Below are 17969 nucleotides of genomic sequence, written 5' to 3' on the forward strand. Positions count from 1 at the left end.
GACCCGTCAAAAGGGCGAATGACAAAACCGCGTCCGACTAAACCGCGTCGCTGACGTCATCAATGCGGCGAGAACAGCCAGCGCGGAGAAAGAAGGGCGCTTTAAATAGCGCGTTGAAAGAAAGCCGATTCAACTTAAGGTAAGGGTTAGGTTTAGGGTTAGGTTAAGGGTTAGGTTTAGGTTTAGGTTTAGGTTTAGGTTAAGGGTTAGAGTTAGGTTTAGGGTTAGGTTAAGGGTTAGGTTTAGGATTAGGTTTAGGGGGGTTAGGTTTAGGTTTAGGTGTTAAGTTTAGGTTTAGGGTTTACAGCGTGCTTCTGTCTCCGTGCTGTTGTCGCCCTGTTGATGACGTGAGCGACGCGGTTTAGTCGGGCGCGGTTTTGTCCTTCGCCCTTTTGTCGGTGAACCATAAAATTTAATGTAGCAACCATTTGAAGTTACAATAGCACTTGAAAAAGTGACTTATGACCATTTCCCCCAAACCATTACAGCATTGCCATTGTCACGTGATCAAAATTCATACACTTGGCAACTGACTCATATTTGTGACAGATGCAGTGTTCTGGGGACAAATGATCCCCTTTGGTGACTGACCTGGTGCACAATCTTTGAGTCCTCCTTGACTCATAGCTCCTGCTTGAGAAGATCACGGCTGGGGCCTGGGCTTTGCACAGATTTATCTATTGCACCCATTGTGCCCTTTCCTGCACCAGGGAGGACTGGCACAGTGGTCACTCATGCCTTTTTTGGATCACTGCACTGGACCACTCAGAAATTTCAACTGCTCCAGAATGCAGCTGCACACACAGTAATGGGGAGTCCCTAGATGGCCCATGTAACACCTTTGTTGTGCAAGCTGGATTGGATTCATTTCTCTACAAGTACCTACTGAAGATGCCGGTCATGAACTTACAATAATACAATAGCAGAGTTGAAAGGGACCTTGGAGGTCTTCTAGTCCAACGGCCTTCCTGTGGAAAGAGTCAGCCAGCAATACTGGATTCTAACAACTGAGCCAACCAGGCACCTGTCATTATTGTCCCACCTTCATTATATTTGCATCTATCTGTTCTATCAGATCAGATAGGGTGGCCATGCTCCTAGCCCCTTCCCTTAAATATTGCTATTGGATAGGAGCTGCTAAGTGAGTCTTTTCTGCTGCAGACCCGGCCTTATGAAACATTCTTCCCCCTGAACTTTGGCAGACCAAATTCTCCTGGTCTTCCGTAAAAAAAGATCTAGCTCTTCCCCTTAAGCACTGAGATAAGAAAAGATGCCCGCACTTCAGAAGCTTGATTTGAAACCAGGTGTTTGATGTTGCTAATCCTGCAGTGAACCTCTCCAGTTTAACTCCTTGCGAAGAGAAAGGTAACCAGTTTTAAGCAAAAATGAGAACAGGCAGTAACATAATTAGTAAAGCCAGGTTAACGTCTAAATTGAACAAAAGCAAGAATCACCTTTTGGGGATTCCCAGACCATCAAATTGCCATCAACCTTGCTAGAAGTGCCCTGTACTTGCAGGACAAATGCATGTTATTTGCTTTTTGCATCCTTTGTGGGCAGCTCAGCACCAGCCGCAGTCCCCTTTGTGTCAGCTCAGGAAGAAGGGAAATGTGGGGGAGCAGCAGTCGCCATCGCTGGATGCAGGGAGGGAAGAACTCCAGCTCTCCTGCGCAGTGTGGCTCTCCTGCGATGCACAACGCAGGCGGCTACTCACCTCACTGGACAGTGATCTGACCCAGGAAGGTATCCCGCTTGTGCGTGGGCAAGAAAGAGATAAGAGAAAAGGGGAGAAAAAGAGAAATGAGAAAATGATGGAGGGAGAGAATGAGAGAGGGAAAAGAGAGAGAAAGAAAAGGGGGTGAGACGGAAATGAGAAACAAATGAGAGAGAAGGGAGAAAGGAAAGAAAGAGCTCTCTCAGAACTATGACAAAATCTATGGCAAGGTAGATCTCTTGCCAAAAAACTGCAATTTGCCAGAAAGCATGAATTGGAAGCAAGTCTGAAATTTTTGCATATGAAAATAAGATTATTTATAATTTATAAATATATGATATTGCTGTTAGTACAATCTTGCCAGCTTCTATCATTTTAGAGTTCACTATGAAAAGATTACAGAAAATCAATTTCCCACAATTAATTTGGATTTGCTATCATATTCAATGAGACAGAAAGAAAAAGAGAGGGAAAGGAGAGGAAAAAGAGAAAAACAGAAATGAAAGGGAGGAGAGAAAGAGAGACCCACTACTCAAAGAAAACAACAAGTCATGAAACCTGGGTAGACATGGTTTTTTTTTGGGGGGTGCGTGTCATGTGACTGGATGGGAGTGGTGTTGCCCACCCAGGTTTTGTGGCTCCCTTTTCTTTTCTGTGGGAAATAGGTCCAAATGGCTCTTTGAGTGTTTAAGGTTGCAGACCCCTGGTATAGGATCTACTGCATGAGTAGGGGATTGGATTAGATTACATACAAAGTATATTCTATTTTATTCCTATTCCTATTCTATTCATAATTCCGTTCTATTCTCATAATTCTTATTCTAATTCATAATTCTTAACTCTTTATCTGTAGCCTACTTTACTCATTTGTTTTACACTAAGACAAATTTCATTAAAAAGAACCATGCAAGTAATTAAATGTTTAATTATTCAGCTGGGTTATCAATGAAAGTCAAGAAAAAAGCCAAATTAAAGATTCCTGTACACACTTCAAATTTTGCCTCTCTTGGAATTTCTTTTGTATGACGAGGGAGGAAAATTGTGTGAAACACTGTCAGCAATTTGACCATTTGAACGGTTACTCCCCTATGTGTAACCTTACATGGTTTAGAAGGCTAGAGCTCGTACTGAAATCTTTCCCGCAATCTGGACACTCATATGGTTTCTCCCCTGTGTGAGTCCTCCAGTGTTTCACCAAGTCGGAGTTCCGATTGAACATTTTCCCACAATTTGGACACAGATACGTTTTTTCTCCTGTATGAGTTTTCTGGTGCATCACCAGGTTGGAATTCTGACTGAAACTTTTCCCACAATGACATTTATATGGTTTCTCTCCTGTGTGAGTCCTCTGATGTTTCACCAGGCTGGAACTGCAACTGAAACCTTTCCCACAAGCTGGACACTCATATGGTTTCTCTTGCGTGTGAGTCCTATGGTGTATCACCATGTCAGAATTCTGACTGAAACATTTCCCACAGTCTGGGCACTTATATGGTTTCTCACCTGTGTGAGTCCTCTGATGTCGTACAAGGAGGGCATTTTGAATGAAACTTTTCCCACACTGCACACATGTATATGGTTTTTCACCTGTGTGAATCCTTTGGTGTATCACCAGATCAGAATTACATCTGAAACCTTTTCCACATTCTGAACACTCATACGGTTTCTCTTCCGTGTGTGTCCTCTGATGTTTCACCAGCTCAGATTTCCGAGAGAAATCTTTACCACAATCAGGACATTCAAATGGTTTCTCTCCTGTGTGAGTCCTCTGATGTTCTACCAGGAGAGAATTCCAACTGAAACATTTCCCACAAAACAGACACTCATATGGTTTCTCTCCTGTGTGAGATCTTTGGTGTTTTACCAGGCTAGATTTCCGAGAGAAATCTTTCCCACAATCAGGACACTTATATGGTCTCTCTCCTGTGTGAGTCCTCTGATGTTTGACGAGAAAAGAATTACAACTGAAACCTTTCCCACAATCTTGACACATAAATGGTTTCTCTCCTGTGTGAGTCCTCTGATGTCGCACAAGGTTGGAATTTTGAATGAAACTTTTTCCGCACTGCAGACACTCATATGGTTTTTCATCTGTGGGAATCCTTTGGTGGATCACCGGATCAGAATTGCAATTGAAACCATTTCCACAATCTGAAGGCTGATACGGTTTCTCTCCCGTGTGAATACTCTGGTGCATCACAAGGGAGGAATTCTGACTGAAACTTTTCCCACAATACAGACACTCAAATGGTTTCTCTCCTGTGTGAGTTCTCTGGTGTATTACCAGGTTAGAATTCTGACTGAAACTTTTCCCACAATACAAACACACATACGGTTTCTCTCCCGTGTGAGTTCTCTGGTGTCTCACCAGGTCAGAATTCCGAGTGAAGCTTTTCACACAATCAAGACATTCAAAGCGTTTCTGTGCAATGTGAGTCCTCTTGTGTGTCACCAGACTGGTGCGCCTGTTAAACGTTTTGCCACATTGGGCACACTGGTAGAGCTGCTCCTCCTGCATCGGCTGTTCCATGAGTTATGGGAGTCCTATTCTGAATAAAGCTTTTATCACACTCCAAGCATTGGTATGGGTTTTTGAGGGACGGATCCTCTTGTGCATAATGAGCTTTACCTAATGTGTTTTACGTACAATAGGCAGTCTGTGGGCTTTTTCCAACACTGATATTCTGGATTCATGAGGGGGCCAAAAATACTTCTGATCCCTTATTTGGTGGTACTTTGATTCAGGACACTCTTTCCTTCCTCAATGGCTTTCATTAATGCCTATGGCTGTCCAAGTGACCATTTCCTTTCCACTGATGTCCAGCTATTTCCCACATTTTCTGAATTTGGTTTTACTTTTTCATGCAATATTTTCATGAGTGCCACATAATCCTTTTTTTTTTCCACCTGAAAGCTCAGTTTCCATTATTCTTTCCCTTGTCCCCCTCTGTTTGCTGAGAAAAGAGAAGAGTTTTAACAGTTTCTGGAAGAAGTGGGAAAGATTTTGATTGATGGTTTGTTTTGCATTCTAATGCTGCTTCTCAATCTCGGTTGTCCAAAGAGCTCTTCTTAACATCCAATTTGTAAGATTCCTATTAATGGATTAGTTTCATTATTGCTTATAAAATGGCTGAAGAACCTGGGAGAAAAGCAAAAGAAATTCATATATTACTATCAAAATACTAGTTTAATCTTTAATATTCATTATGATTTATTTGGGATGTAGAAGAGTAGCAAAATCCAAGTTCAAATATCCACATTTCAAATCATGAAATTGTCTTGTTGGCTTGGGTAGATCACAAATGACTATCATTCCAAAGTGTTATAAAAATACATAAAATATTGAGGTTTATACAGATACACGTCTATGCACATAAATACACATCTATAAATTTATGGATGTTGAAAACAACGTCACAGGGAATATAGTGTTACACGAAGACCGAAGGAGACAGAAATATGAAATAAAGACTTTTAAAATCTCTCAGCAGAAAATCACAGGCAGCAATTTTAAATCATACAACAAAAGGATAACAATATTTGGCAGAGAAAAAAATATGAAGCAGCCGCTGCCACGTTTCACACTCGTTGCTTCCTCTGCATCTACGCGGTGGAGGAACCCAAAGGGCCCGACTTTCTCCCGGCTTCTCCTCCGACCTTCCCTCCACTCACCTCCCGGGAGCCGGTTCGACCCTCCAACCGGCACAAGAAGATCCGCCGTCACCAAAACACTCCCGTGTCTGAACCGGAAGAGGTGATTTCTCTGCTCTTCACCTCCTCTCCTCCACATCCCCTCTATCAATCCAATCCTCTATCGTTTCAATCTGTTCATTCCACTTTCTATTCCTCCAGTAGACTAACAATGCCACTAACTGTGCTGTATTCACGGCTTTCCAGGCAGTAGTGTAATTCGTCGGCAGAGCGCCATCTAGTGACCTAAGACTGAAAAACACGCTCGTTTTTATTTCTACTGTAAAGTATTTGCAAAATGTTTTCATTGATTCCTTCTGTGCCATCAAGTCGTATTCGACCCCCGCCGAACACATGAATAGCTTTCGTCCATGATAATATATCCTAAACCTTTTCGTTTAGGTCTCACTGTCCCGCTTGTTGCAACTAAACCAAAGGAAAGGGTCATAGTGGCGAAATGAGATAGAAACAGTCAACCAGAAAGTGCATCTCCCAGTTTCTTGTCGGGGGGGGGGGGCAAGATAACTCCTCGAAATCTGCCTCTGCAAATGATTGAAACTGTAAGAGTTGATCCTACTTTGGTTCACAGGCTTAGCCAAGTGCTGCACCCTTAAAGTTCATGACATTGTCTTTTCTGTGTGAATCTAAATGTCAGCTGCATCCTATTAACAGAAGAATAGAACAGGGAAGCAACCAGAAAGCGTTCACTGGCATTGCCTCTGAACCCCCTCTAGATAGGGGATAGATGTAATATTCTTGTCTGTATTATTATAATCCTCCTAGAAGGCAGAATTACTCAGAGCAGCAATTCCCAGCTTTATTACTGTTGGAAGAAATATCCTTCTGGGTTCAGTTCCAAGGGATGTGGGGGAGACGCTGGATTCATGGAAAGACGGTTTATTGATGAACAAGATCACATACCTTGAAGATCTTGAGCGAAGGGGAAAAAAGGGAAGAAATGCTGAGAGTGCCTGGGTTTTATACCCTCTCTGAGCTTTCTGATTGGTTGTCAGACTCCCATGGGACCATGCAGGGGCAATTCTGTAGGCTGTCCTGAGTCCCAAGCTTAGTTGACTCTTGTTGTGTGATGATGTAATGAGAGGGCTTTGGGATTCCTATTATGGCTCTGTCTGAAGGAGGTAGATCTTTGTTATGTGTAATAGACTGGGCCAGGGATTAATGGCCCATTGACAAAGGTGGGAGGGTGAGTTTATACCTCCCTTTTAGGGGAAATATTCTGCCCTTTTAATATTTCCTAAAATATTTCATTTTTCTAGGAGAGGGGTGAGTGCTAACTTCCTACATTACCTTTCAGCCTCATTTATTCCCAAGCATCTTGAGCGAAACACGTGGAGGAAGCCAGTTGGCAGAAAGCAGGTCTAAAGATTCCTGTCCTGCAATGCTGTGATAAAAATCAAAACGTGCTTCTAGAAAGTATTCGCTTTTAAGGGTGTCCATCTTTGTGAAACCATGTTGCTTTAATTTTATGATTGTTATTTTTTTCCCGGTAAAAGATTTTAGTTTGTTTTTTAATTGAATTGTACACCTTGAACATTATATGAATGGTGGAAAAAAATTTCCTAGCTGATTTATATTAGTCTCAATTTTTTTTTACATCTAAAAAATGTCGCATTTTACAAGGAATGTGTAGATGTACTACATCCATGGTATATCGAAATGTTAAGATTATAAGATTATACAGGTGCACATAAGACAAATACAAATGCACACACCTTACAAATCTGTCTATATGTAGAAAATAAATTTGTATCTTAGCCTGAAAAATGACCCAGAATTGTTACAGTCCAACCTTCCATGCTAATTTTAGAGATGTGGGCTTCAACTGACAAAATGATTCCTAAAGCCTCAGCTAGATTTGAACCAACAGTTTTGCCCATGGACGTCCTCGGCTGCAAATAAAGGCAGTAAATACTGTCCACAACCTCTCTGGTTGACATCACAATTGAAAGAGTCCTCACTTACTGTGGGTTTCAGAAATCCATCACAGCAGTGGTGTCCAAAATGTCTGCCTGCCTTACGCAAAGTTTATTTGGCTTTTATACAGTTTTAACAAGCAAGGCAAAAGCAGGGGTAGCAACAGCATCTTATTGATACATTTTACTTGTCAATATCTAAGTTCATCCTAGCCAGAGTAGAGGCTTCACATATCTCCCTACTACCTGGTTCTAATAAACAGTTGAGGTAATCTGTCACTGAGATCATGGCTGTCTAATGCGCATGTCTGTACGTAACCTTTCCTCTCTTCCCACATCTGGTTCTGCTAATTAGGTGAGCTCATAGGTATTCGAGACCACGGTGGCTTACTACGCATGTCTTTACGTAACATTTCCTCTATTCTAGTGATGGCGAACCTGTGGCACGTGGAGCTATTTGTCAGGGCTCGCGAGGCGCTGGCCAGCTGAGTTCACCCTTTTTTAAAGCCATTTTTCGCCCTCCTCACCCTTGAAAAGCGTTCGGAGACTGCAGTTAGTTCAGAATGCGGCCGCGCGGGTGATATTGGGGTGCCGAGGTACACCCACGTTACACCTGTCCTCCATGAGCTGCACTGGCAACCAATTGGTCTCCAGACTCAATTCAAGGTGTTGGTTATTACCTTTAAAGCCCTACATGGCTTAGGGCCAGGATACCTTCGAGACCGCCTACTGCCACATACCTCCCAGCGGCCAGTAAGATCCCACAGATTGGGCCTCCTTCAGATGCCGTCAGCCAAACAGTGTCAGCTGGCGGGCCCTCGGAGGAGAGCCTTCTCTGTGGCTGCTCCGACTCTCTGGAACCAGCTCCCCCCAGAAATCCGGACCATACCCACTCTCATGGCCTTCAGGAAAGCTGTAAAAACTTGGCTGTTCCGGCAGGCCTGGGGCTGTTGACCTCATTGTTGAGGTCCAGCCCTGACTAGAATGAATGTATGAGGGTGTTTGTTGTTTTTAAATTGTTTTTTTTATCGTTATGTGTTTTTCTTATATTTTTTGTAAGCCGTCCGGAATCCTTCGGGATTAGGCGGCATATAAATATATTTAATAAATAAATAAATAAATAAATAAATAATTAATAAATAAATAATGTAGCAGCCAAAAACTTTCCATCTAATAGTTGATTCTCTTGCTTTTACACCGTGGAGGGAACTAAACACACCTATTTGATCCTGGCTTCTCCAACGGACCTGCCCTAAACTCACCATCCACCTGATGGTAACTTCCCCAAGCTACCTTGACAACTGAGGGAAGCTTGAAGAGTGATGGTTCACCCTACTTAGCTTCACAAGATTAGCCAGGTGCTGGATCATAAAAGCTGTGAAAGGTGTTGTTTTTCCTCGGTTCATGTGACCTCCTTTGTCAACAGAGCCAGCGCACAGTGTCCTTTTAGATTGACAGCTCCTACTTGAGAAGATCATGGCTGCGGGAGAGGATTTGCGCAGATTCATCTGGTGCGCCACTTGTGCCCTTTCCTGGACCAGGAAGGCCTTGCACACGGGCCACTCATGACTTGGTCACCACTTCTTTAGTCACTGCACTGGATCAACCAGAAACGTCAACAGGTGCAGAACGCAGCAGCGCACACAGTAAGGCAGGCCCCTAGGTTGCCCTTGTAACATCTTTGTGGTACGAGCTGCAGTGGATTCATTCCTTTACAGGTGCAATTCAAAGGCATCACCTTTAAAGCAATTTCTTTATTACAGCAAGAGCACTTAAGAAATACATACCACCCCACTATATTTTACACTACTCTTGGTTTAGTGTCAGCGTATTGTCCCCAATAACCTGGGTCCTCATTTTACCGATCTCAGAAAGATGAAAATCTGAGTCAACCTCAAGCTCCATCACAAATTCCAGGCTGTGGGCAGTTAGCTGCCGATACCGCATTCTAACCTTTGAGCTAACAGGCTACCTGTCATTATTGTCCCACTTTTATTATTATTATTATTATTGTCTGTGTGTTTTATTGATACTACTTTTCACCTCCATCAAACTGTGTGTGAACTGGGTACAATTATTTGAGAGTTCATAGTCCACATATGTGTTGTTATATTCATTACAAGAACATTGATAATATAACTATATATCAAGATAATTACAGTAGTACATTATTATTTTTGAACCCATCTGTTCTACAAGTCAGCTAGGATGGGCAGGGTCCTAGCCTCTTCCCTTAAATATTGCTCTTGGATAGGAGCTAGGAAGTCACTCCTTTTCATTGCAAATATTCCTTATGAAACACACTTCCCCGTGTATTGGCAGGCTTTTATCTTCCAAGTCTTCTAAAAGGAAGGAAGATCTAGCTAAGCCCTGGATAAGAGAGGTCTGCACATCCAAAGCTTGATGTGTATTTATATTTATTAAATTCAGATGCTGCTAATCCTGAGGTGAACTTCTCCAGTTTAACTCCTTGCAAGGAGAAAGATAACCAGTTTTGAGCAAGAATGACAACAGGCACGAACCTAATTAGTAAGGCCAGGGGGCTGGTTCACTTCTAAATTGAATAAAAGCAATAATTACCTTTTTGGGATTCCCAGACCATCAAATTGCCACCAACCTTGCTAGAAGTGCCCTGAACTTGCAGGGCAAGTACATTTTAAATGTGGAGGCTTTGCATTTTGCCATTTCCTATATTTGGGGCTTATTGGTTTCTGTATTAAGGTTGTATTGCTGTAAACCATGTGGAGACATATGACGGCCTGCCATATACATTTTCCTACTAAGTACATACATACTGTACATACATGTTTACATCCCCCTTTTGTGGATGCTTCGGATGTCAGATTTGGACATTATCACTTAGGGGTGTACTCACTTTTGTTGCCAGCAGTTTAGACATTAATGGCTGTGTATTGTGTTATTTTGAGGGGACAGCACATTTACACTGTAAAGTACTCACTACTTTACATTGTAGCTAGGTGCCATTTTTTCAGTGTTGTCACAGGCAAAGATATACTTAAATATTTACAAAATGTGAGGGGGTGAACTCACTTCTGTGATACACTGTACTTTCTATAGATCCACACTGGCTTTCTCTTGCCCAGCAAAACAGTTCCCCTCATTTCTGTAAAAGTGAACTTACCGACCTGGGCCAGAGAAAGGAAACTCAGATCAGATTAGAGGCCTGCAAGCTAAAGCATATGAAGAACAGTTGCAAAAACTGGGCATGGCTAGGTTAGTGAAGAGAAGGACCAGCGGTGATATGATAGTCTTCCAATAGCTGAGGGGCTGCCACAGAGTGGGGGAGGGAGCAACCTGTTTTCCAAAGCACCCAAAGGCCAAACACGGAACAATAGATGGAAACTGATCAGGGGAAGATTCAAAGTAGAAACAAGGATATATTTTCTACAATGAGAACAATCAACCAATGGAACAGCTTGTGGCTGCTTCATCACTGGAGGCTTTCTAGAAGAAAACTGACTGCCATTTGTCAGAAGTGGTATAGGGCCTGCTGTATGAATCTGTCCCGTCTCTCCCCCGCTCCCTGCCCCATCGAGAGCTACAATGCTGATCCAGCCCTCGAAAAAATCCAGTTTGGCACCACTGGAATAGGGTCTACAGCTTAAGAAGTGGGTTAAATTGGTGACATACAAAGTCCCTTCCATCTCATCTCTCATATCTTTCATGCTTGACATTAAGACAAGTTTCACTAAAAAGAATCATGCAAGTAATTTAAATGTTTTAATTTTTCAGCTAGGTTTCCAATGTGAGACAACAAATGAAATTCAACATTCTCTACACACATCAAATGTTGCTTCGGGTGAAATGTGTGTGTGATAAGGGAACTTTGTGTGCAATCTAGCTATTTGAATGGTTACTCCGCTATGTGTAACCTTACATGATTTATAAGGCTAGTCCTATAACGGAAATCTTTCCCACAATCCGGACATTCAAATGGTTTCTCTCCTGTGTGAGTCCTGCAGTGTATCACCAAACTGGAGTTCAAGGTAAAACTTTTCCCACATTCAAGACACTCATACGGTTTCTCCCCCGTGTGAATCCGCTGATGTTTCACCAGGTCAGATTTCCAAGAGAAATCTTTCCCACAATCTGGACACACATACGGTTTCTCTCCTGTATGACTCCTCTGATGTTTTCCCAGGCCGGAACTGCAACTGAAACCTTTCCCACAATGACATTTATATGGTTTTTCACCTGTGTGAATTCTTTGGTGTATCACCAGATCAGAATTAGACTTGAAACCTTTTCCACAATCTGAACACTCATACGGTTTCTCTCCCGTGTGAGTCCTCTGGTGTTTCACCAGGTCAGATTTCCAAGAGAAATCTTTCCCACAATCTGGACACTCATACAGTTTCTCTCGTTTGTGAGTCCTCTGATGTTTAACCAGATCAGAATTACAATTGAAACCTTTCCCACAATCTGAACACTCATATACTTTCTCTCGTGTGTGAATCCTCTGGTGTTTCACCAGGTAGGAATTCTGACTGAAAGTTTTCCCACAATCAAAACATTTATATGGTTTCTCACCTGTGTGGGTCCGCTGGTGTTTTACCAGGTCAGAATTCTGAGTGAAACTTTTCCCACAATGACATTTATATGGTTTCTCTCCTGTGTGAATCATCTGATGTTTCACCAGGCTGGAATTACAAATAAAATCTTTCCCACAATCTGAACACTCATACAGTTTCTCTCCTGTGTGAATCCTCTGGTGTTTCATCATGTAGGAATTCTGGCTGAAACTCTTCCCACAATCATGACATTTATATGGTTTCTCACCCATGTGGGTCCTCTGGTGTTTTACCAGGTAGGAATTCTGACTGAAACTTTTCCCACAATGACATTTATATAGTTTCTCTTCAGTGTGAGTCCTCTGGTGTTTCCCCAGGCCAGAATTGCAACTGAAAACTTTCCCACAATGACATTTATATGGTTTTTCACCTGTGTGAATTCTTTGGTGTATCACCAGATGAAAATTAGACTTGAAACCTTTTCCACAATGTGAACACTCATATGGTTTCTCTCCGATGTGAATGTTCTGGTGTTTCACCAGGTCAGGTTTCCAAGAAAAATCTTTCCCACAATCAGGATATTCATATGGTTTCTCTCCTGTGTGAGTCCTCTGATGTTCCACAAGGTGGGAATTCCAACTGAAACCTTTCCCACAAAATAGACACTCATACAGTTTTCCTTGCATGTGAGTTCTCTGCTGTAGTAGCAGGTCAGAATTCCAAGTGAAACTTTTCACACAATCAGAACATTCAAAAAGATTCTCCCCAGTGTGAGTCCCCTCGTGTTTCACCAGATTGGTTTTCATGCTAAATGTTTTGCCACATTGGCAGCACTGGTGGAGCTCCTCCTCCTGCATCGGCCGTTCCATGGGAATCGTGTTCTGAGTATAGCTTTTACCGATCACTAAGTATTTGCAATGGTTTCCATGGAATGGATCCTCCTATGCATAATTTAACTGTGATCTGCAATCTGTATTTTTGCAAAAATAGGCAGTCTGTGGGGTTTTAGCAAAACTGATATTCTTGGATTCACGAGGGGGCAAAAAATACTTCTGATCCCTTATCTGGTGGTGCTTTGATTCAAGACACTCTTTCCTTCCTCAACTGCCTTCATTAATGCCTTTGGTTGTCCAAGGGATCTTTTCTATTTTCCACTTTTTCTGAATTTGGTAATTATATATTTTTACCTTTTCATGCAATATTTTCTTCAGTTCCACATAATCCTTTTTTTCCCACCTGAAAACTCAGTTTCTGTTATTCTCTCCTTTGTCTCCCTACATTTGTTCAGGAAAGAGAAAGGTTTTAACACTTTCTGGAAGAAGAGGAAAAGATTTTGATTAATGGTTTGTTTTAATGCTTCTTCTCATTGTCTGTTTTTCAGATTGCTCTTCTTGGCATCCTCTTTGTCTAGAAGATTAATATTAATGGATTAGTTTTATTATTGTTTATAAAGCGGCTGCAGAACCTATGGAAGAAAGGGGAGAAATCCATATATTACTATGAAAAAGCAGACATCAAAATGCTTGTTTACCCTCTAACATTCATTATGATCTATTAGTCACATGGAAATGTAGCAAAATCCAAGTTCAAATATCCATATGATATTTCAAATTATGTACTTATCTTGTTTGTTTGGGTAGATCACAAATTATCAGTGCAAAGTGTTACAAAAGTACCTGAAAATACCGTGGTTTATACAGATACACTTATATGCATACATAAATACAAACCTATAAATTTAGGTATGTACAAAAACTATGTGTATTTCAGTCTTCAAAATGTTTCAGATGTGGATTCACTGAATTTGCTTGATCTAATTTAAGAAAGGTGGGGAGACTAACAGATGAGATGGTGCCCAACTCCTATGCAAGATTTAAAGCATCCGTTTTGCCCATGAAACTCCTCGCTTACCAGGAAAGCAGCATGTCAACAACATCACAAGGAATGAGGTGTTACGCGAAGACCGAGGGAGACAGAAATATGAAATAAAGACGTTTTAAATCTCCCAGCAGAAAATCACGGGCAGCAAATTTAAATCATGCAGCAAAAGGATAATAATATTTGGGGAGAGAAATAATATGAGCAACAGCAGCAGCCCGCATGTTTTAGCCTCATTGCTTGCTCTGCCTGATACGCCGTGGAGGAAGACAAAGGACCCGACTTGCTCCCGGCTTCTCAACCGACCTGCCCGCCCCCGCCTCACCTGCCAGCTGCCGTTTCAACCCTTCAAACGGCTACGCCGACGCCATCATCCTTCCGTGGTTGAACCGGAAGAGGAAGTTCTTCGCCCTTCTCAAAAATCCTGTCTAGCAAGCCAATCCTCTATCGTTTCAAATCGTTCCATCTCCGCCTCTACCCCCCCCCCAAAAACCCCATCAGACTAGCAATGCCACTACTGTACCGTGTTCACTGCTTTCTAGTCTCGATGTTTCTTCTTTCTAGAGCGCCATCTAGTGACATAAGGCTTGACAAACACTCTCGTTCTATTTCCATTCGAAAGCGTTTGCAAAATGCTGGCATTAATTCTGTGGTTCCTTCTTTGCCATCAAGTCGTATTCGACTGCCACAGAGCACAGGAATAGTTTTTACAGTGTGGCGTGAACAAAACGGCCCTACTTGCTCCCAGCTTCTCCTCCGACCTGTCCTAAACTCACCATCCACCTGATGCTAGCTCCCCAAAAATAGTTTTGCAAGTGAGTGATGTTTCACTCTACTTACCTTCACAAGATTAGCCAGGTGCTGCATCATAAAAGATGGGAAAGCTCTTGTAGTTTCCTAGTGTAGGAAGTTAGCACCCACCTCTCTCCTAGAAGAATGAAATATCCTAGGATAGTGATGGCGAACCTATTTCTTACCGCGTGCGCGTGCTATCACCCCCTCAATCTCCCACATCAAAATCACATGAGGTCCTCAATTAATGACCCATGGGGTCCTGGAATTGTAATGGCAACTGGAACTGCCAGGATTTCCCTCACTATGGAGTGGTCACATGTTACTTTTTATAACCTCATTGCAAAGCAATCGAATTTCTGGAGCAAATTGCTGTCACAACCTGAGAAGTTCCATTCCTCGCCCCCAATACACACACACGTGCAGAAAGAGTCATTTCCCCCTTTTGGACAGTTGGCATCCTGACCCGCTTAATTCCTTCAACAGCAGTTTGTAATGCATAAGAAAATCATGAGAGGTTTTCCTGGCAGAGCAGTTCAAGGCATTGCTCCAGATTAAGATCACTTATAAGTGCAGCTGAAGAGGGCAAGGATGGGTTGGCAGCCTACAACTTCATTTCATCCTCTGCTTGCAGCTCTGACTTTGCCACCTGGAGAAAAGTTGTTCAAAAGACAGACCTGTGGGTCATTTTCACTCTGGGTTCAGGCTGGGGCCCAACACCCAAACGGCATTGGTTGCAATTCTCATGGAGTTTTGGAGGGTTTGTGATAGACGGGGTACAACCATTATGTATTTTCTAGACCTCTCATAAGGTTTCAAATCTATTCCATAATGTTTCTGGATCTGCTGTGGGGACTGGAAATGGGAGGCAATTTATTATGGTGGTTCTATTTTCAGAACAGGGGGGAGGGAGCTATTTTCCAAAGCACCTGAAGGCCAGAAAAGAAATAATGGATGGAAACTGAACAAAGAGAGATTCAACCTGGAAACCAGGAGATATTTTCTGACAGTGGGAGCAAAAGTTGCCTTCAGAAGTTGTTGGAGCATAATCACTGGAAGATTTCAAGAAGAGACTGCCGGCTGTCAGAAACGGTGTAGGGTCTCCTGCCTGGGTGTGGTGTTGGACTAGATGACCTACAAGGTCCCTTCCAACTCTGTTAATCTGTTAAATCCCTATTAGCGGTTCCCCTAAGCACTGGGATAAGGAGAGATGCCTGTGCATCAGAAGCTTGATTTGGAACCAGCTGTTTGTTTAAATTTATTAAATTTACATGCTGCTAATCCTGCAGTGAACTACCCCCGTTTAATTCCTTGCAAGGTGAAAGATGATGTTTTCAGCAAGAACGGCAACAGGTACAAACTTAATTAGTAAACCAGGTTACCTTCTAAATTGAACAAAAACAAGAACCACCTTTTTGCGACTGAATGATCATCCAAATGCCATCAACATTGCTAAGCAGGCCATGTACTGTATTTGCAGGGCAAGTACATGTTAAATGTGGAAACTTTGCACTTTGCTATACATATATTGGGTTGATTAGTTTTTGTATTCAGGTTTTATTAGATACATACATACATGCTTGGGTCCTGAATTCTGACATACATAGGGGGGGAGGGGTGTCCTGCAATATCTGGTACAATGTAAGAGATATCCCCTGTAGGAGGCATCCTGGGTGAGGAGTCAGGATGTAAGTGCTGCACGGTTAGTGAGACGGTTCCACCGGTAGCACCTTCAAAAGTTAGTGGGGATATAAGCATTGGGCTAAATGTGGTCTTTGTTTACCTTCCAGATACCATCTGCATGGTAGAGAGGAGCCACCTGTCAAACCCTGAAATGGCAAGTGTCCAGCAGGCCGCCTCGAGGTTGCCTTTTGGGGGGGGGGGGGGCTCGCCATTCAGTGGGGAAGCCAGGTTAATGTGGACTTACAGTGTGGGGAGGCAGCAGGTGGTGAAGTGGGCCAATGATCAGCTGGAGAATCTGAACTGATCAGCTGGAGAGCTCGAGTGCCGATTAGCCGGAGGTTCGGGGAACTGGTCTACTGACAAGCCAGCTTGAAAGCAGGTAAGCCACCAGAAAGACAAATGGTTCCACCACAAAACCGACGTAGACAAAAGCGCGCTCGACGAAAGCGCGTACGTGACGTCATCACAGTGCGACGAAAACAGCACGCTGTGAGCGGTAAACTTAAAATTAACACGTAAATCTAAACCTAACCCCCCCAAACCTAACCCTAACCCTTAACCTAACCCTAAACCTAACCCTATACCTAACCCTTAACCTAATGCTAAACCTAACGCTAACCCTTAACCTAACGCTAACGCTTAACGTAACCCTAACCCTAACCCTTAACCTAACCCTTACCTTTATGTGAATCGGCTTGCTTTAAAAGCGCTTTTTAAAGCGCCCTTTTTTCTCCGCGGTCGTATTTGTCGCGCTGCTGATGTCAGGTACGCGCTTTAATCGGGCGCGCTTTAGTGGACCGCGGTTTTGACGGGTCACGAAGACAAATTAGGCTTCTTGGCTTTTCATGTCATCAGCAAGCTGTGGGACAGGGCGGCTGCACACTGCCCTGTCCCACAGTGGAACTGTGGAAAAGCAGCAGCAGTTAGTGCTGACTTTGATTGCAGTCACTTTGACGAGTGTCCAAGCCTACATTTAACGCATCCAGCACTGTGCTGCTTGCTGTTTCCTGGTGCTGGAAGCTCAGAACCGGACACCTTTATTATATATAAACAACTCAACATGGCAAACCTACTTTCTACAGATCCATGCTGGCTTTATTTCTCCCAGCAAAGCAGTTTCCCTCAACTCCATAAAATGAACTTTACTGAACTGGGCCAGAAAATGGAAGCTCAGATCAGATTAGAGCCCTGCAGGCTAAAATATATGAAGAACAGTTACAAGAACTGGGCATGACTAGTCTAGTGAAGAGAAGGACTAGTGGTGACTATCAGTCTTCCAATATTTGCGGGGCTGCCACAGAGAGTAGGGAAGCAAACCTGTTTTCCAAAGCACCGAAAGGCCAGACAAGGAACAATGGATGGAAACTGATCGGGGGAAGATTCAAAGTAGAAACAAGGAGAAAATTTCTACAGTGAGAATAATCAACCAATGGAACAGCTTGCCTTAAGTAGTTGTGGTTGCTTCATCACTGGAGACTTTAAAGAAGAGACTCAATTGCCATTTGTTAGAAATGGTATAAAGTCTGCTGCATGAGTCCGTCCTGTTGTTCCCCCACCCACCCACCCGCCCCATGGAGAACTACAATGCTGATCCAGCCCTTGAAGAAATCCATTTTGATATCACGGGTATAGGGTATGCTGTTTGAGTAGGGGGTAGGACTAGATGACATACAAAGTCCCTTCCATCTCATCTCATTATTTCATATTCCTCATTGATACTAAGATAAGTTTCACTAAAGAGAATCA

At 42.8% G+C, this 17969-nt stretch overlaps 2 protein-coding genes across 3 annotated transcripts; both read right to left on the reverse strand.

Moving 5' to 3' along the window:
• Positions 1 to 2619: 2619 nt before the first annotated feature.
• On the reverse strand, positions 2620 to 5471 carry LOC148047667 (uncharacterized). Of its 2 annotated transcripts, none has more exons than XM_087711677.1 (2): positions 5387 to 5471; positions 2620 to 4853 (listed from the first exon to the last, which is right to left on the reverse strand). In XM_087711677.1, exon 2 carries the CDS (start codon positions 4242 to 4244, stop codon positions 2793 to 2795), a length of 1452 nt encoding a protein of 483 aa, XP_087567803.1. In that variant the 5' UTR covers positions 4245 to 4853; positions 5387 to 5471; the 3' UTR covers positions 2620 to 2792. The 2 variants fall into 2 exon arrangements, with proteins under 2 accessions (XP_087567803.1, XP_087567804.1); XM_087711678.1 differs by lacking the exon at positions 5387 to 5471 and adding an exon at positions 5291 to 5379.
• Positions 5472 to 11066: 5595 nt separating this feature from the next.
• Positions 11067 to 14134, reverse strand: LOC106548130 (uncharacterized). Its single transcript, XM_087711671.1, has 2 exons — positions 14074 to 14134; positions 11067 to 13335 (listed from the first exon to the last, which is right to left on the reverse strand). Exon 2 carries the CDS (start codon positions 12737 to 12739, stop codon positions 11213 to 11215), a length of 1527 nt encoding a protein of 508 aa, XP_087567797.1. The 5' UTR covers positions 12740 to 13335; positions 14074 to 14134; the 3' UTR covers positions 11067 to 11212.
• Between the last annotated feature and the right edge of the window lie 3835 nt (positions 14135 to 17969).

This window comes from Thamnophis sirtalis, unplaced genomic scaffold (assembly GCF_051295495.1).
Source record: "Thamnophis sirtalis isolate CommonGarterSnake01/CBP01778 unplaced genomic scaffold, rThaSir2_p1.2 scaffold_3, whole genome shotgun sequence".
NCBI lineage: Eukaryota > Metazoa > Chordata > Lepidosauria > Squamata > Natricidae > Thamnophis > Thamnophis sirtalis.